The sequence below is a fragment of the Oryctolagus cuniculus genome, chromosome 19 (genome assembly GCF_051225735.1).
Source record: "Oryctolagus cuniculus isolate XC-2025 breed Fujian yellow rabbit chromosome 19, ASM5122573v1, whole genome shotgun sequence".
NCBI lineage: Eukaryota > Metazoa > Chordata > Mammalia > Lagomorpha > Leporidae > Oryctolagus > Oryctolagus cuniculus.
In genome coordinates this window covers 32,863,089-32,882,921 of record NC_142885.1, presented here as the reverse complement: position 1 = coordinate 32,882,921, position 19,833 = coordinate 32,863,089, and the positions used below count along the sequence as shown (strand labels likewise).

The 19,833-nt window shown below is 48.5% G+C and overlaps 1 protein-coding gene across 5 annotated transcripts in view; it reads left to right on the top strand.

Moving 5' to 3' along the window:
- Positions 1–19,833, top strand: part of LOC127489780 (uncharacterized) — a 133,177-nt gene that overhangs the window by 105,210 nt on the left and 8,134 nt on the right. For 3 of the 5 annotated variants that reach the window (XR_016226135.1, XR_016226136.1, XM_089321533.1), the window contains 4 exons: positions 679–1,215; positions 3,003–3,112; positions 5,983–6,211; positions 15,595–15,727. Coding sequence is in view for 3 of the 5 variants with exons in the window: in XM_089321533.1 (XP_089177659.1) it covers positions 1,136–1,215; positions 3,003–3,112; positions 5,983–6,211; positions 15,595–15,727 (552 nt within the window). In the remaining 2 variants the exon portion in view is untranslated. The remainder of the gene's footprint in view (positions 1–678; positions 1,216–3,002; positions 3,113–5,982; positions 6,212–15,594; positions 15,728–19,833) is intronic. The other 2 variants (XM_089321534.1, XM_089321535.1) reach the window with 1 other exon arrangement.

Sequence of the window (19,833 nt, the reverse complement as noted above, 5' to 3'; positions counted from 1 at the left end):
ATTCTAGGGAGTGCAACTGCTGAGTAAGGCTTTCAAAAGGCTGAGTCATCTCACCTGAGCTGCCAGGAGTCAGAAAGCAGAATATTCATGATAGTCGTGATTCCAGGAGCAAGAAGTGAAGGCAACTCCTCATAAACAGCATTACCAAAAGCAGTGGGTTAAAATAAGTGAAGTAAAGGAATTGCTCCAGAAAAAACTAACCCATCAAATTTTCTCAGACTATCAAAGGTGTTAAAATAAGTATCACATAGCAGAGTACTGGTAGCAATGCCACATTGCAATGTTAACTCTTGTACAGATATTTAAAGGAAGATTACCAAAAACATGAAAAAAAAATCTGAAAGCACAGCTAAATGAAAAACCAGAAGGGGAAAAGCTGTTATCATATGATCCCCTAAAACAGACATCAGACCGGCAGTGAATCTTCATCGTGTTTGATATAATTGTAGAGCAGTGAATTTTTCTCTCCTTACACTCTACTCTCTACATTGCTCATGTCTCAGTTAATTGGCTCGATTCTCTGTACAGAATACTTTACATCAGAGGAATGTGTGTGTGTGTGTGTGTGCGTGTACAAGTGCATTCTGAAGAGGAAAGGAGACCAAAAATAGTTGAGAACAAAGTACTATCTAAATCAAAATGCAAATGTCACTCCTGTCTCTCCCTTTGTATTTTCAGCAGCAGAGTTGTTTGCCAAAGAGTGACTATCAAGGCCTTGACTAATGTTCTAAGGAAGGCACAATGTTCCACTCCCAGAACAATGTAACCCAGTGGTTTTCAGCAAGGAAACTGCTAAATTTCCCAAAGGAATTCCTTACTGTTAGTAAGACTTCTGAAAATTAACTAGTGAGAATAAATGCCACGAAATATAACATTAGTATTCTGAACTGAATTTGCTTATGCCAGACCTCTAAACAATAAACTGTGTTCTGCTGTGTTGCTATGCCCATTCATGAGGCAAGCCATTTTAAAGTAAAGCATCTTGGAGATTCCAAAAGAGCAGAATGGGGAAGGGGTGTACTGCTTTAGGCTAGGGGAAAACAGCAAAAAAAAAGTGGATGAAGTAGATTCTTAGGGGAGACTTGGAGAGCAAACTACAGGAAGTGCTGAGGAAGGAAGAAGGACACCGTGGATCATGGTGGAAGGCCCACGTGGACGCAAAGCAGCAAGCACAGACACAGCACATGACCCCAGGAGCTGCATCAGCTTTGGAGAGTGAGTGAAATCAGAGTGCAGAAAACTGTGACACTGGTGATCTAGCTGGAGGGAGAGCCTGGTCGACTGCGCTGTCTGTGAATGCAGCCTGGAGTCCTGAGTGCGACAGGGCACCCACTTACCCAGTGGGACAAAGGGGCACATTTCCCTCTCCCCGTTTCCCCACAAACAGGTGGCTGAGAGAGGGCAGGTGGAATTATGGATGTAAGAAGCAGCTGAGCAGGTCTCGGGCATGTGCCCAGCAGCTGGCAGTTCAGCTGGAGGATGGTGGGGAGAAGGTGCCATTGTGAAACAAGGAGGGGCTGTGGCGAGTGACTCTTGGTGCACGTGTGGGATCCAGGGATATTGCCAGAGAGCAAAGTCCCTGTTCCCCACTGACCTTGAGTCTGGCTGGGAGGATTGATGGGGGCTGTGTGCCCAGGTAAAACTGTGAGGTACTCCCAGGCACTCAACATATCAGAGGCTCAGGGGCTCAAAACCCAAGGTGGAGCAGCCACAGAGAGCTGGTTCTGGTAACATGGCTCTTTCTCCATGGATGGGTGGAGCAGATCTTCTGCACGCCATGGCTCAGAAAGCTTCCCCCAGGTATCCCACTTGGATTCAGAGGCCCAAAGACATGGGCCATCTTCTCTGCTTTCCCACGTGGGAGATGTGAATGAAGCTCCTGGTTGCTGAGTTCAGTCTAGCCCAACCATGGCATCCAGGATTCTCCTGGAAAACTTCTCTTTGGGGGAGGGTGTGTGGCACAGTGATGACACCACCTGTTGGGATGCTCCCATCCCATAACAGAGGGCCTGAGTTCAAGTCCCAGCTCTCCTTGCAGTTCCAGTTTCCTGTAATACCCACCCTGGGAGACAACAGGTAGTGGCTCAAGTTGTTGGGTCCTTGCCACTCACATGGACCCAGGTTGAATGCCTGGGTCCTGGCTTCTGCCTGGCCCAGCCATGGATGTTGTGTATACTTGGAGGGCTAAACAAGGATGGACGTTCTCCCCATCTGGCCCTTTCTCTTTTGTGTGTCCCTGCCTTTCCAATCAATAAAAAAATTGGGGGCCAGTGTTGTAGCATAGTAGGTTCAGTCACCTTTTGTAATGCCAGCATCCCATATGGGCACTGGTTTGTATCCAGGCTGTTCCACTTCTGATCAGGATTCTCCCGAATATCCTGGGGAAAGCAGTGGCAGATGGAACAAGTGCTTGGGGCCCTGCCACCCTCACGGGAGACCAGGAAGTCTCGACTCCTGACTCCTGACTCCCGGCTTTGGCCTGGTCCCATAGTGGTTGATGCAACCACCTGGGGAGTAAACCAGTTGGATGGAAGATCTCTCTATGTCACAGTCTCTGTATCTTGGGCTTTCAAATAAATACCTAATCATAAAAAAAAATAAAAAAATTGTTTGGCACACTGGTCTTCCCCTGTCCCAAAGGGCCTCTAACCTTTGGCCAGCAGGACTGCCGCTTTCCTGCATTCTGTCCTGTGAAGTTTGCTCTTTTTACTGGTGAGGACTTGAGCATGGGTTCCTTGCTCTCCCCTCAGCACCATGTCCAACAAACCAAACTGCTGGTTTTGACAGACACCTTTACCCACCCTGGTAGCACCACAAGCTCAGGGTGGGGAGGAAAGGGACACAGCTCCAGGCCAGCACACCACCTTCTCCCACTCTTCTTTCCTGGGCAGTCAGCAATTCTCCATCAATCAGTGCTGTCTGTTTTGTGGTTGGTTGGTTTGGGGTTTTTTTGGTGGATTCCCAGAGGCCTTAAAAGTTGTTGGTTTTGTCGTGTTTCATAGCTGTCGGACACATTGCTGGGGAAAGCCAGACATGAGCCTCCTTCAGCACCGGACACAGCCTAGGATCCTGCTGGGCTCAGGACCTCCCCTCCCATCTCTAGTCCCACGAGGTGAGTCGGCCCTCTTCAGTGAAGCTCTCCACTCAAAACCAGGCCTCCCTCAGCTGGCAAGGGGAGGTGCCAAAGATTTTATGTATGCCTGTGGGGGTCCCAACACTGTCTGAGGCAGTAGTGCCCAGCGTGGTGTGCACGTGAACTAGCAGATGGAACACCACCTTTCATCCCTAGGGTGTGCAAACTCTTACACTCACTGACCTGACACTTCACAAGGGAGCCAACCTTTTTGGAGCTTCTGCTCAGCTAAGCTCCCACGTTGGAGCACTATTTCAAGTCTCAGCTGCTCCACTTCCCATCCAGTCTTCTGCTTGTGTGCCTAGGAATACAGCAGATCCAGGCCCAAGTACTTTGGCCCTACCACCCATTTAGGAGAGTAGTAGGAGTTCCCTGCTCCAGGCTCCATCCTGGCCCCTACCTGACTGTTGTGGTCCTGTGGGAAGTGAACCAGAGGAAGGAAGACCTCTCTGTCACCACCTCTTTTGCTCATTTCTGTTTCCAATGCATAAATCTTTGTGGAAAAATTACACACCACATGGTAGTTTTCAGATCAATGTGGAACCTTTATTTATAAACACAGGCAATGAGTTGGATCTGGTTCCAGGGATTCAAACCCTTGCCATTTCACAAGGGAGGGAAGGCCAGGTTGGGTTGAGAAATACCCAACACTCTCTCCATGTACCCATGGTGCAGCATGAATGCTACAGAGAGCCCCCCATTGCCCCCCCAGTCTCCTCTTCCACTGCTGTCCCCATTGTCCTGGATCCAGTGCCCCATTCCATGCCTGCCACCACCATCACCCCGTGTTCCCCTTCTCCCTCCCAATTCCACAAGAAGCCCATGCTCAGCCTCCCTCGGCCCACCCTCGGCCCACCCTTGGCCCACCCTCGCCCTCCCTCGGCCCACCCTCAGCCCACCCTCGCCCTCCCTCGACCCACCCTCGGCCCACCCTCGCCCTCCCTCGGCCCACCCTCGGCCCACCCTCGCCCACCCTCGCCCACCCTCGCCCTCCCTCGGCCCAACCTCGCCCACCCTCGCCCTCCCTCGCCCTCCCTCGGCCCACCCTCGCCCTCCCTCGGCCCACCCTCGCCCACCCTCGCCCTCCCTCGGCCCACCCTCGGCCCACCCTCGCCCTCCCTCGGCCCACCCTCGGCCCTCCCTCGGCCCACCCTCGCCCACCCTCGGCCCTCCCTCGCCCACCCTCGCCCTCCCTCGCCCACCCTCACCCTCCCTCGGCCCACCCTCACCCACCCTCGCCCTCCCTCGGCCCACCCTCTCCCTCCCTCGCCCTCCCTCGGCCCACCCTGGCCCACCCCTGAACCACTCTGTTTGTCCCCATCCTCCATTACCCTGCCCGTGCCCATACCCCCATCCTGCCTTCTCCCTTGCCTCACCCATGTCCACCACTCCCTTGCTCCCCAGGCCCTCTCCCCACAGACCTGCTCTCCCTGCTCTGTCCCTGCCCTCGGCGCCTGTCCCTGTGCCACTGTGCTGGCAGCAAGGCCTAATAACTGCCACGGAGGATGACATCACAGAAGTCTGGCCTGTGCCAACATTCTGTGCAGGTGAGGTCATTGCCCTCAGTGGGACTGTGAGCCACGTGTGGAGCACACTCGCTCTTGTGCACTGGCCACTCTCTCCACATTGGTCCACTTCCCAGCCCATCACGGGGTGGCAGGTGTAGACGGGCTCTTACAGGGCTCATGACCAATGGAACCTAGTTTTAAACTAACCCCAGAGCAGGGATGAGTAACTGTACAGCATTCCTTCAAATCAGTCACAACAGAGCTGCCCCTTTTCTGCTCGCAGGTCTTCCTCAGGCTGGGTAAGAGGTCAGTGCTGTGGGCTTTACCCTCAATTGACAGTCACCAGAAAACGATGACAAATTGAACATACCACAGTGAGACAAGGACACTGGCAGATGAACCTTGCCCAAATCTTTTATGTTATCTAAGATCTTAGCTAAGGACAGTATGATGTTTCAGTTGCCAAGGTATTCTACACTCCACTTCCCTATTTTCATACACATGAGTAGACCCATGATGCATTTAATTAGACCCATGATGCAGTGTGTGTAAACTGCTTGGGCAATCTTTGGGCCCAGCAGTGAGAGCACCAGGATGAGACCTGGGGTTTCCATCCAGGCTCCACTCTGGTTTCCAGCTTCATCCTGGGGCTCCAGCAACTTCAGACACCTAGGAGGAGCGTGCGCTCTTGCTCCCTCCTTCTTAAATAAATAAAGAAAAAATTCTTAGAAAATGAAATCTTCAAATTATAGAGTCTAGGCAGATTGAACATCAATGCTGGCCTCGGCTCCACACTGGCCCAGTGCCAAGGGAAGGGCCTAGAACAATTGGAGCAGTGGGCAGTGGAGCAAACTGCCCATGGACAGGCACCTGCCCAAGAGTCACTGTGCCCGGCCACTAGAGTACCTCCAGCTGCCAGGCCATACCCCCCCACCCTCTTGGAACCATTTCTCCCTCCCCACCCCAAGGGGTCCCACCCAGGTCTCTGCCCCTCAGTGACTTTGGGTGAGGGGCTCATATACACGGACCCAGTGCCAAGAGGGACAGCAGGTTCTGCCACCCACACCCACCCATTGAAACCTCCAGAGTCAGCAACTGGGACTGTGTTGTGGTGTGGGAAGCTGCCTTCCAGGATCTGGGCTGCTGGGGGTCCCTGGTGCATCTGTCAGCGAGGCCAGGCCCTCCTGGGGAGCTTCCACAACCACAGTGGGGGAAGGGGCACAGTTAGAGGGAGACAGAAGCCACAGAAGCTGACACTGTGCCCCAACCCCTGTAGCCTCTGTATCCCTGCCCCACCTGCCCTGGCCTGGCTGGCCCCTGCTAAACCTGGTTTCTCCCCAGGAATGTTTGTTCCCGTTCTCTGCTGGGGGAGTTTTTTCATGGCGGGGCCTCATCCTCGACGAAGCTGTGGGACTCAGAGCCAGGCTCTGTGTGGCCCGACGATCCTGCTGACCCCGGCCTCCTGCAGACCATGGGCCGCCATACCCCTGGCCGCATTTCCAGCTTTTCAAGTGGGAAGAAACCACCCCGCGTCCCAGGACTTGCACTTCTGTGGGCCATCCTCAGCAAGGTCAGTGAAGTGTCTACAGCTGCCTGGACCATTTCTATGAAGAACGCTGGTCGAAGCCTTGGCTGAGGGGGTCCAGGGGTGTGGAGTTGGGGGTGAGAACCCTGCAGGGAGAGAGGTGGTCACTGGTGTCCAGGAGCCAGCTAAGGTAGCCATGGGCCTCCCTAACCTGTCCTCGCCCACAGTGTTTCACGGTTGGTTTGGCATTTGTGGCCTCAGATCACGGGCTCCTTCGCTGATAGGTATGTACCCTGCAAGCATGTGGGCCCCACCCTTAGGAACCTGCTGGGCGCTAGAGGCTGGGAGCTGCCAGAGGACAGGCGATGGCCTCAGGAGCTGGTGGACACTGGGGGCAGCTGCTGAGCGTGGGTGCCCTGAAGTACGCTTAAAGGAAGAGGAGCCCAGGTCCCTCCTATTCCCTATGGAGTTTTGAATGCGGCTTCTGGAACACTGTCCCCTCTGGAGCTCCTGAGTTTGTTTTACATGCAGCCAGTTGTAGCCTGGCTCTGAGCTCTGCAGTCACACATATGCAGCGCACACACACTCAGTCCAGAAGTGAACTCTGAATGGGCTGTGCCCGGATGCATACTTCAGCCCACAGGCCCTTCCTGCACATGCTTCAACTGGCATGGGCTGGGGGGTGTGTGGGACAGACCCCCTCAGTGAGCCTGAGCAGCAGGCGGGTCGCTGGCCCTAGTGGAGGGGTGCTGAGGAGGGGGCAGTGGGCTCGGGGGTCCATGGTCTCCACTCAGAAATGCACCCTGAGAAGGGACCCAGCAAAGCGCAAAGGACACCAGCACCTGTCGTGGACACAGGTGACTGCAGATGTCCAAAAGGGCCCAGGTTAAGGGGCTGCCTCCCCCCGCCAATCTCCTTCTGATGCTCACCTTGGAGAGGACGCAGGGCCACGCTGGTACCGGCACTGGAGAACCCAGGACCCTAAGTCTCCACCCACACCCCATGGCTGCTTTCATCCTGGTGAGTGTCGGAGACCCTGAAGGTCGGGCCATGGTCCCAGGCAGAGGCCTGTCCTCAGTGTGCTGGCCCTGGGCCTCTTGTTCCCTCTCTCTGGATGTGTTTGTGTCTTACACTGGAGGAGAAGCAGCCATGCAGGTCCTGAGCAAGAGTCAGAGCTGGCCTGGTCAGGGAGTCTTCCTCCTGGCCCAGACCCACCTGGGACCAGGAACGTTCTCAGTGCCAAGGGGTTCCACACATTCCTACAAAAACCAATGTGAAACCCAGTCCTCGCAGCTGCCCCTTAGGGCCCCAGGACTCCACGTTCTGAAGGCGGGGAGGGGCAGAGCACATTGTTGCCCCTGGACTCTGCTCAGAGCCCCAGCATCAGAGTTATGCCCACCCTGGTGGCTCCTGGGTGTGGTTACTGCTTCTGTTTTCCCTGTGGACCACAGCAGGCAGGCCACCCCCTTCCTGGAGTAAGATCACCTGTGTGGACCGTGACGGTGATGTTTGTGTGTATGTGTGTGTTCTGTGTGCATGTAGGTTCACATGTGTATGTGTACTGTGCAAGTGTGTGGTGTGCACATAGTTAATGGCTTCATCCTGTCCCAGCTCTTGTTGCTGTAGCCATTTGGGGAATGAACCAGCAGGTGGAAGATCTCTCTCTCTCTCTCTGCAAATCTGCATCTTAAATAAAAAAAATCTTAAAACCCTAAAACCCCACCATTTTCAGCACTGGGGACGCCTTCAGAGCTCTAGGAGCTCAGGCACTTGATGTTTGGTGGAATCAGGGACAGCGAGGTGGCAGAGCTGGGCCTACAGCCAACACTGGCATGGCCTTTGGGTGCCAGCTTGAGTCCCAGCTGTTCCCAGCTCCTGTCTTGGGTGCTTGTGAGCCGGGAGAGAGGCTGTGGAGTGGTGCAGGTACTTGGGATTCCTGGCTGCCCCAGGTCTGTCCACGTCTGGACCTCCCCCTCGCACCTCGTCAGCACCAGTAATGCTGTGTCCTTGGTCCCTGGCATCTCTAGGGCCTCTCAGGTGATTCTGGGTCCTTAACATGGGGTCTGAAGCTGCTCTTACCGTTGGCTTCCACGTGGCTGCTGTCTGTTGCTTTTGTGGCCACCATGGCTCAGCCATGGCCACACTCCCTGAAGAGTGGTTTAGGGGTGGGGCTTTTGCATCCTCTGACCCCTGCCTTCCCAGGTGTGTTCACGGGGCAGCCAGGACTAGAACAAGTGCCTATGATGATGCCACTCCACCCACCACAGCCAGCACTGATCCCTCACCTCACCTTCCCAACCTGTGTTCAGCTCAGTGGACAGGAGAGGGCAACAGTGTGGGCCTCTCTGGTCAGGTGGCCACTGACAGGAGGAGGTGTCGAGCCAGGCCTGCTTTGTGTCTAGCTCTAGTTTTCAGGGTGGCAGCTCCCACTGGTGGGCACCTGACCAGCCACCTCCTAGTGGTCTCCAGGGATTGCCTGTTGGGGGATGTGGGAAGGGAGTTCTGGCCCCCATGGTGGCATCTGCCACCCACCCTGTCACTTGCAGCTCTGTGGGAGATGGGTGAGGGTGCCCCTCTTCTGAGCAGGACCCAGAAGGGAGCTGTAGAGATAGAGGTGCAGGCTGAGTGGTGGAGTTAGGCATGGCTGGCAGGTTTATAAATGAAGACCTGGGGTCCTCATGGACCTAGATTGAGACCAGGACCTCCCCCAGGCCCTGCCTTCCAGTGGGAGTCTGCAGCCCAGCCTGCACACACCATGCTACCCTCCCCTGTCCCCCACCTTTCTTCCCTCCCCTCTCCACCTGCCCCTTCCACAGGTGCTTCAGGTGCCTCAGGCGCACCGGCCCCAAAGGCCATTCTCTCAGGTTCCTCCTGCCCCCAGGGCGTTGTCTTCCTACAGTTTTCCATAGCAGCTGCACTAATTTACATATTTAACAGCAGTGTGTAGGTGTTCCCCTTTTCCCACTTCCACCTTATCATTGTGACTCTGTCCTTTGGAGCTTAACCATTTTGAAAGGGTTAGCTCATATCATTGTGGTTTGGATGGCATTTCCATGATGGCTTGTGATATTGAGCATTTTTTTCATAGAATTGTTGGCCATTTGTATTTCTTTTTTTAAATTTTTTTAACAGAGTGGACAGTGAGAGAGAGAGACAGAGAGAAAGGTCTTCCTTTGCCGTTGGTTCACCTTCAATGGCTGCTGTGGCCGGTGCACTGTGGTTGGCACACCGAGCTGATCCGATGCCAGGAGCCAAGTGCTTCTCCTGGTCTCCCATGCGGGTGCAGGGCCCAAGCACTTGGGCCATCCTCCACTGCACTCCCGGGCCAAAGCAGAGAGCTGGACTGGAAGAGGGGCAACCGGGACAGAATCCGGCACCCTGACCAGGACTAGAACCCGGTGTCTGGTGCCACAGGTGGAGGATTAGCCTAGTGAGCCGCAGCACCAGCGGCCATTTGTATTTCTATGGAGAACTCTGTTCAGCTCCTTTGGCCATTTCATATCTGGATTCATTGTTTCATTTTATTTTTTTTAAGTTGCAGATGTATTCTGGACATTAATCCTTTTTCAGATAGGTAGGTAGCTCACAGATATTTTTGCTCATTCTGTTGGAGGACTCTTTATTGATGATTTCCTTTGCTGTCCATAAGCTGTTGATTTTCATATAATCCCATTTGATTAGTTTTGATTTTGTTGCTTTGCCCTGAAGGTCTTTTCTAAGAGTCAATCTGTACTTAAGTGTCTTCTAGTAACTCTACATTTGTTTCCAAAAGCTTCATAGTCCGTGGTCTTACATTTAAGTCCTTGATCCATTTTGAGTTGATTTTCTTCTTTTCTGTGAGTAAGGGATCTAATTTCAGTCTCGTACATAAATGCAGTTTTGCCAACACCAGTTTTTGAAGAGATTTTCCTTACAGCAGTGAATATCTGAGACCTTTTATCAAAAATCAGATGTCTCTACATATTGGTATTGATTTTGGGACTTGCATTGTTTTTTTTCCATTGGTCAATGTGTCACATTTTATGCCACGGCTGTGATGTTTTAATTAGTGTTGATTTGAATCAGGTGTTGTGAGGCATCCAGGTACTTTTGTTTTGTTTTGTTTTTTGGTAAGGAACCCCCGAGCTGTTCTGGATCTTCTGTGATTTGTATGAATTTTAGGCATTTTTTTTTGTTTTTCCACAAAGAATGTCATTGATATTTTGGTAACAATTTAAATGGATTTTTATATTGCATTAGGTAAGGTCGACATTTTTTTTTTTGACAGGCAGAGTGGACAGTGAGAGAGAGAGAGAGAAAGGTCTTCCTTTTACTGTTGGTTCAACCCCCAATGGCCACTGCGGCCGGCACGCTGTGACCGGTGCACCATGCTGATCCGAAGCCAGGAGCCAGGTGCTTCTTCTGGTCTCCATGCGAGTGCAGGGCCCAAGCACTTGGGCCATCCTCCACTGCACTCCCGGGCCACAGCAGAGAGCTGGACAGGAAGAGGAGCTACTGCCACAGAATCTGGCGCTCCGACCGGGACTAGAACCTGGTGTGCCGGCTCCGCAAGCGGATTAGCCTATTGAGCTGTGGCGCTGGCCAAGGTAGACATTTTAATGATACTCATTCTTCGAATCCATCAAAAGAAATATCATTTCATTATTTCTGTTCTTGGTGATTTCTTTTATCAAGATATGGTAATTTTGATTATAGAGCTTTAAAACATCTTTAATGTATTAAACACTGCTGTTTCTACAGTATGTTTATTTGTAACCTGTAGCTTCACTTAATTGTTTCACCAGTCCTAGCAGTGTTTTGGGTTCATTGTATTAGTATTTCTGTTACAATATCATGTCACCAGCAAGCCCTTAGAATTTGATGTTCAATTTTCAAACCTATTTACTGATTATTTGTTTCTTCTTCCTCATTGTTTTTGTGAAAATTTACAGTACTACATTCAGAAAGAGTGGTAAAAAGGGACATCCTTGTGTTGTTACATGTTTGACAAAAATGCTTTCACATTTTCCCCATCCAGCATGACATTGGCTGTTGGCATGTCATACATAGCCGTTATGATTTCGATATGTATTCCTTCTGTATCTATTTTGTGAAGTTTTTTAATCCTTTTTTACTCTATTGATATCTCTGTATCTAATTATATGATAATGTGGTTTTTCAAAAGATTTATTTCATTTGTTTGCAAGAATTATATAGATTGATAGAGGTAGAGCAAGAGCAAAAGAAAGGGAGGGAGGAAAAGAGGGAGAGGGGTCTTCTATTTGCTAGTTTATTCCCTAAATGACCTCGATGGCCAAACTGAGCTAGTATGAAGTCAGGATCCAGAAGCTTCTTCCAAGTCTCCCATGTTGCTGAAAGGGCCCAACTAATTGGGACATCCTCTGCCACTTTCCCAGGCACATTAGAAGGGAGGTAGATTGGAAGAGGAGCAGCCTGGACGCGAAATGGCACACATATGAATGGAGGCATTGTGTGTTGTGGCCTTAAACCACTGCAATACAGTGCTGGCCCTGACAATGTGTTTTTTTTTGTTTTTTGTTTTTTTTTTTGTTTTTTTTTTTTTTGTTTTTTTTTTTTTACAGGCAGAGTGGACAGTGAGAGAGAGAGAGAAAGGTCTTCCTTTTGCCGTTGGTTCACCCTCGAATGACCGCCACGGCCGGCGTGCTGTGGCCGGCGCACCCACTGATCCGATGGCAGGAGCCAAGTGCTTCTCCTGGTCTCCCAGGGGGTGGCAGGGCCCAAGTACTTGGGCCATCCTCCACTGCACTCCTGGGCCATAGCAGAGAGCTGGCCTGGAAGAGGGGCAACGGAGACAGAATCTGGCGCCCCTACCGGGACTAGAACCCGGTGTGCCGGTGCCGCAAGGCGAAGGATTAGCCTAGTGAGCCACGGCGCTGGCTGACAATGTGGTTTTGTTCTTCAATTATTTTGATATAATTTATCATGTGTATTAATTTGAAAATGTGGAACATCATGGCATTTTTGGGATGAATTCCAATTGAAGGTTATACATGAGCTTTTGCGTGTGATTTTGGTTTTGTTTGGCTAGAATTTTGTTGAGAATGTTTGCATCTTTTTCATTTAGGATCTAGGCCAGCAGTTTTGTTTACATTCAATGTTTAGCTATCTTTTGTGGTCAGAGTAATTCTGGCCTCACAAAAAGTGCTTGTTAGAGTTGAATCCTATTCTATCCAGCTCAATATTTTGAAATAGCTGGAAAAGTATTGGAGTTGCTTTTTAAATCTTCAACCTCCTTGGTTACCTTTACTCAAAGGTATTTAAATTTTAGTAGCTATTGTGAATGGAATGGATCTTTGAAGTTGTCTCTCATCCATGACATTGTGTGTATACAAATTCTATTGATTTTTGTGTGTTGATTTTATATCCTGCCACTTTTCCAAACTCTGAGTTCTAATAATCTCGTAGTGGAGTTTCTTGGTTCCCCCATTTAAAAAATCATGTCATTCTGAAGGAGGGATACTTTGACTTCCTCCGTCCCAATTTGTATCCATTTGATTTCTTTTTCTTGCCTAATGGCTCTGTCTAAAACTTCCAGAACTATCTTGAATAGCAATAATGAGGGTGCATCCTTGTCTGATTCCAGATCGTAGTTGGGAATACTTCCAACTTGTCCCCATTCATAAGATGCTATCAGTCGGTTTGACATAAATTGCCTTGATTGTGTTGAGGAATGTTCTTCTACAGTCAGTTTCCCTAAGGTTTTCTTTCTGAAACGATGTTGCATTTTTCCAGCTGTTTTCATCTATTTGAAATAATCATATGTTTTTTAATATTTATTTAAATGAAAAGCAGACTTATTGAGTGACCAATTCATTGGCAAACAGTACATTGTAGTAATTCCGATGGTTTTTTTTATTTATTGGGTTTCTGTTATTAAAGTTTGTTTTTTGTTTATGATTTTACTCATTGGGGTCTTATTCCTGTTTTTTTGTTTGTTTGTTTGTTTGTTTTGGAGATTTTCAGCAAGTTTCTAAATTTTTTTAATCAGCATTTCATTTCAGTGATCTTTTGTAATGTTTTTGCTTCAACTTTGTTTATTTCTTCTCAAATTTCCATGATTTCTGTCATCCTACTAATTTGGAGTTTGATATGTTGGTTTTCCAGGTTTTGTGATGCATTGAAAAGCTCATTTATTTGATGCCTTTCCAATATCTTGTGGTAGGCACAAGTTGTTATAAAGTGTCCTCTTAACATTGTATTTGCTGTGTCCCATACGTTTTGCTGTGTTGTGCTGTTATCTTCAATCATTTCCAGAAATTTCTTGATTTCCATTTTGATTTCTCCTACGACCCACCATTCATTCAGGAGCATGTCGTTCGGTCTCCATGTGTTTGCATATGTTCTGGAGTTTCTTGAGTTGTTGATTTCCCGTTTCCTTGAATTTTGGTCATAGAAGATGCGTGAAATGATTTCAGTTACTGAGTTTACTAAGCTAGTTTTATGGCCTATCATATGTTGTGTCCTAGAGAAAGTTCCAGGGACTGATGAGAAGAATGTGCATTCTGCAAGTGTGGGATGAAATGTTCTGAGTTAGGACTTCCAGCAAGGCAGTCTGTTCCCATGGAGAAAGTGATGAGCGACTGAGTCACCTACAATTGTGACATAAGGGGAGGGGCGAGGAAATGACCAAGAGAAGGCAGTGCAGGTGTTCTCATAAGATATGTTTTGTATTTAAGAGATCCAAATTCCATGCATTTCATAAATGCGATTTAGGTACACAGTGATTGTCCCCACCCTACCTCTCTGTCCAGAGCGCAACACATCGTGCACTTGGTTGTCTGACTCCTGGCAACAGCCCCGGGACAGAGAAGGGCAAGGATGCTGGGCGTGTATCTGCCGTTCAGTACCCTGACCATGGGCAGTTTGGCAGAGCGCTGCACCATGCAGGAGTGTCTGGGTGTCAGCCTGGAGGTCTAGAGAGCTCCACACTGCCCTGAGCTTCTGATGGGCTGCATTGGGAGCAACGATGCCCTTGGAGCACATTTGGTCATGGTGAGCACAGGGTGGGCATGTCAGGCTGGGGCTCAGGTCGCTGCCCCTGGTTAATCAAGGCAGTGCGGCCTCTTCCACTGACGCTGTGTATCCTGGGAGGAAGGGGCGGGTGTTAGTTGGATGGCGCTTGAGCAGTAGGCCTCGGGAAGAAGTAGGAGATGTCTGCGGGAGTGGTGTCGTGGTAGGCTGGCGGTGTTATTGGCGGCAGCGGCACGGGAGGCTTGGAGAGTGCGGGAGGGATTTGCTGCTTTTGAGATTATGGACAGTGAAATGCCCAGGGCCTGCCTCAAAGGATGTGGGATCCGGGGCTTCCCAGTGGTGTTCTCCCCCCAAATGCACAGGTTTGGAGGCAGTGGGGGTGGGTGGGAGCTCAACTGTGAGGAAGCCGAGACGCTGGTGTCAGCCTCCCCTCCCCCCACGGAGCACAGGGATGTGAACCTGTACCCATAGTGGACTAGTGTTTTCTTGTAATTTGATGATACTCAGTTTTAGATTTTGTTCCTTGAAGTGTTTTTAGTTGCTTTTTGTATAAGGTGTAAGGTATCGGGCTTCTTTCAGCATTCTGCATGTGGAGGTCCAGTTTTCTCGGGACCATTTTTTGAAGAAACTGTCCTTTGCACCTGGGATTGATCTTTAGCTCTTTTTTTTTTTTTTTGACAGGCAGAGTGGACAGAGAGAGAGACAAAGAGAGAAAGGTCTTCCTTTGCCGTTGGTTCACTCTCCAATGGCCGCCGCGGCCGGCGCGCTGCGGCCGGCGCACCGCGCTGATCCGATGGCAGGAGCCAGGAGCCAGGTGCTTTTCCTGGTCTCCCATGGGGTGCAGGGCCCAAGCACCTGGGCCATCCTCCACTGCACTCCCTGGCCACAGCAGAGAGCTGGCCTGGAAGAGGGGCAACCGGGACAGAATCTGGTGCCCCGACCGGGACTAGAACCTGGTGTGCCGGCGCCGCTAGGCGGAGGATTAGCCTAGTGAGCCACGGCGCCGGCCTGATCTTTAGCTCTTTTTAAAGACAGAGTAGTTGTAGATGTGTGCGTTATTTCAGGTGTTTCTTTTCTGTTCCATTGTTCTATATGTCATTTTTTTTTTTGCCTGTACCAAGCTGTTTTGATTGTAACTACTCTGTTCTGTGTCTTACAATCTGTTATTGCAACGCTTTGAGTTTTGTCAATGTTGTATAAGGTTGCTTTCAGTATTCAGATGTTCTGTGTTTTCATATGAATTTTAGCATTGTTTTCTTTCCATCTGGGCAAAATGTTATTTGTCCTTTGGTTGGGATTCCATTGTGTCTCTAAATTGCTTATGGAAGAATGGAAATTTTCATTTTGTCGATTTTACCAATGAATGAACATGGCAGATTTTTCCATTTTTGTGTGTCTTCTTCCATTTCTTTAATGTTTATTAATTTTTATTGTAGACATTTTCATGGATATGAAACTGGACACCGAGTTGACGCTGAAGTTCAGCTGCTGGGTCATCTTCCATTTCTGGAGCCTGCTCAGCTTCCTTGTAAAACCCGGCTGGGCTTTCACCCTGGACAGGAGCAACTGGTTAGTAGACGTGGCTGCGTCCTGTAGATGGCAGCCTTTGGGCCAAGGGGGAGAGAAGGGAAGGGAAGGGACCTCTGTTCCCTGGAGTTGGGCTGGCGAGGCTGAGAGCAAGGTGGACTTCCAAGCTTTGGGAAGGAGGGTCAAGTGGGGAAGCCCTATAGACATGTGGAGACAGAAATGTGGGGGCCTAGCATTCCTAGAATAGAGTGTTGGCCACAGAGACAGAGGTGAATAAGATGTTGGTGAATGTGTTCCCTTGGGCGCTGCAGAGAATTAGGGGCCAAAGAGCATGTTAAGAAGGGAAGACTGTGTCTCCAGGCAGTGGGAGGGAGACCTGGGAGTAAAACTGCATGTGTTGACTCAGAGTACAAAAGATAAGAAGTCTGCTTTGGAGAGACGTGGTAATAGTTGTTATGTTTCAGATTTTCAGGCTAAGGACGATGGGATTGCAAGTACTTCATGCAGTGGGAGTGGAGGGTTAGATGCCATGGAAGAACCTGGTTCATGCAAGGTTTTGGGAGCTGGAAACAGGTTATTTCTGTATGTCACCATCCAGTGATAGAAAGGGAAAATAGAAGGATTGCATGGAGGAAGGCAGGTGACTTTGAGGAGAGTTGTAATAGGGAGGAGCTGGTAGAACTACTTGTAAGAACTAGTGGAGCTTCAGAGTGTTAGATGCGGGACAGGGCCTGGGGAGCAACCTTAGTTAAAGTGAGGGAAAGGATATCAGGAGGTGGTCAGAGGGACCTTTCAGAAGGTACTGGGGAATGGGTGCTGAGTTAATCAGGAAATTTGACCAAAGTCTCCCAACTACCAAGAGATGGAGAAGATCTTAGTTGAAATCAGATAAGTGTTGATAGGGGGCTTAGGTACATGGAGAACCTGACATAGCCTGGGAATGAAGTTTGTGGCTTGTATTCAGTTTGTAGAAGTCAGAATTATAGCAGAGGACTTTCTATTGGTAAACGTGTTTTTCTTGGGTTTCAAAGGAGTGTCTGTGATGTGCCCACATTTGTTGTAGTTACTTAAGGTAATGCAGAGAGCGTCATGTGGGTCCTTGAAAAAGTTTGTGGAAAGAGGGATTTGTAAGGTTGTTTCACTGTGTGTGTGTGTGTGTGTGTGTGTGTGTGTAGTATTATTCTTACCCATTCAACAATGATGTTAGAAGACTTTGTCAATTTCTTGTTTTCGCTGCTGTGAAGCATACTGCAATAAATATTGTGGTGTACGTATCTCTCTGATACAGTATGTTCATGTGTTTTGGGTTATAGCCAGTAGAGGGATTGCTCCATATCGTATGGCAAGTCTGTCTGGTTTTTTAAGAAATCTCCATACCGTTTTCCACAGCGTCTGCACTAATTTACATTTTTACCACCAGTGGGTAAGTTTTTCCCTTTTCCCACATCTTCCTCCTCATTGTGACTCTCCGTCCTTTGGGTTTTAGCCAGTATGTACGTGTGAGCTAATATCTCATTGTGGGTTGGATTTGCATTTCCCTGATAGCTTGTGATGTTGCGCATTTTTCCTATATTTCTTGGCCATCTGTATATCTATGGGGAACTGTCTGTTGAGCTCCTTTGGCTACTTCATAACTGGATTGGTTGGGTTTTTTATTGGTGTTTTTTTTTAAGTTGCAGATGTATTCCTGATATTAACCCTTTTCATATAGGTTGCTGACAAGTATCCTTTGGTCATTCTTGTGAATGAATCTTCACTCTGTGATGATTTCCTTTGCTGTGCAAAGCTTTTCATTTCATTTGATCCCATTTGTTAGGTTTTGATTTTGCTGCCTCGGCTTTGAGGGTCTTGTCTAAGAGTCATCCCCTATTCCAGTGTCTTGGAGCTTTCTTTGTATTTCCTTCAAAAAGCTTCACAGTCCTGGGTCATAGATTTAGGTCTCCAATCCATTTTGAGTTGATTTTTATATTTTATTGGAGTTATGAATCTAATTTCAATCTTCTACACAAATACATCCATTTTTGGCAACACCACTTGTTGAAGAACTTCAATGGATGGTCTGAGACCTTTTGTAAAAATATGGTATTGAACATATTTTGATTAATATTGGAGCTCGCCTTGTTCTCTTCCATTGGTCTGTGTGTCACTTTTTATGCAAGTGCTATGATATTTTGTTTAGTGTCATTTGTAGAATGCTTTGAATCAGGTGTTGTGAGGTATCCAGGCTAACTTTGTTTCACTTTTTGCTCAGAAACACCTTATCTATTCTGTGTCTTCTGTGATTTTGTTTGAATTATAGGTTTGTGGTATATAATTCTGTAAAAAACGTCATTGGTGTTTTGATGAAAATTTAATTGAATCTTTAGGTAGCGTTACGTAGAGATTTTAATTATACTGATTCTTCAAATCCACCAAAAGAGAAATCTTTCCACTTTTGTGTCCTTGGTGATTTCGTTCATCAGTGTATGGTGATTTTTATTTAGAGCTCTTTGACTTCTTTGGTTAAATTTTTTCCTAAACTTTTTATTTATGTTGTTATTGTCCTTGGGATACTTGTTGATTGCTCTGTCAGTGAGTTCATCATTAATGTATAAACACTGCTGCTTACACACTATGTTTATTCATAACCTGAAACTTCACTTAATTGTTTCACCAGTTCTAGCAGTGTTTTTGGTGGATTGTTTTAGTTTTTTTCTGGTACCATATCATGCCACCTGTAAGCTTTTAGAATTTTACTTTCTCTTTCATAATCTAGGTGCTGTTTATTTCTTTCTTCTCCTTTCTTTCTCTTGTGAAAATTTACTGTACTGCATTCAGTAAGAATTTTAAAAATGGATATCCTTGTGTTGTTAAATGTTTGACAAAAATGCTTTCACTTTTTGCCCATCCAGGATGACATTGGCTGTTGAGTTGTGATACATAGCCTTTAAGATTTTGATGCCTATTCCTTTTATACCTACTTTGTGGAAGTTTTTTTTTTTTTTATCACGAATGGGATTGGATCTTTCAGGTTATTTCTCTATCTAATGAGATAATAATGTGGGTTTTTTTAAATAAAAACATTTATTTCATTTGTTTCTAAGAATTAGAGAGAAGGCCGGCAACATGTTTCACTTGGCTAATCCTCCGCCTGTAATGCCGGCATCCCATATGGGCACCAGGTTCTATTCCCAGCTGCTCCTCTTCCAGTCCAGCTCTCTGCTGTGGCCCAGGAGGGCATTGAAGGATGGCCCAAGTGCTTGGGCACCTGCACCCGCATGGGAGAACAGGAGGTGGCAGCTGGCTCCTGGCTTTGGATTGGCGTAGCACTGCCATAGTGGCCATTTGGGAGGTGAACCAACAGAAGGAAAACCTTTGTCTCTGTCTCTCCCTCTCACTGTCTAACTCTGCCTGTCAAAAAAAATCAATAAAATAATAAAAGAATTAGAGAGAAACAGAACAAGTGCAAGTGAACGAGATTGAGAGAGTATGAGAGTGAGAGAGGTCTTCCATTTGCCAGTACACTCCTGGAATGACCGTGATGGCCAAACTGAGCCAATATGAAGTCAGGATCCAGGACCTTCTTCTGGGTCTCCTATGTGGCTGCAGGGGCCCAAGGAATTGGGACATCCTCCACCACTTCCCCAGGCACATTAGGAGGGAGCTGGATTGGAAGTTGGGCAGCCAGAACACACACTGGCACCGACATGGAAAGACAGCACTGCATGCCATGGCTTTAACGTGCTGTAACACAGCACCAGGCCTGCTTGTCTGACTCCGGGCAGCAGCCCTGGCCACCGACTAGGCCAAGGATGCTGGGCAGGTATCCTCCATTCAGTACCCTGACCACGGGTAGTTTGTCAGAGCGCTACACCAACGGGACTGTCTGGGTGTCAGCCCAGAGGTCTAGAGAGCTCCATACTGCCCTGAGATTCTGGTGGGCTAGATGGGAATCGATGATGTCCATGGAGCATTTCTGATTGTGATAAGCACAGGGCCACAGTGCCATTTAGAGCTAAGGCTGCTTCCCCTGATTCATCAAGGTAGCTTGGCCTCCTCCACTGACACTGTGTTTCCTGGGAGGAAGGGGGAGGTGTTAGTTGGCTGGCACTTGCGTATTTAAGCTAACAGGACAGAGATGCCCAGGGGCTGCCTCAAAGGAGACGGGA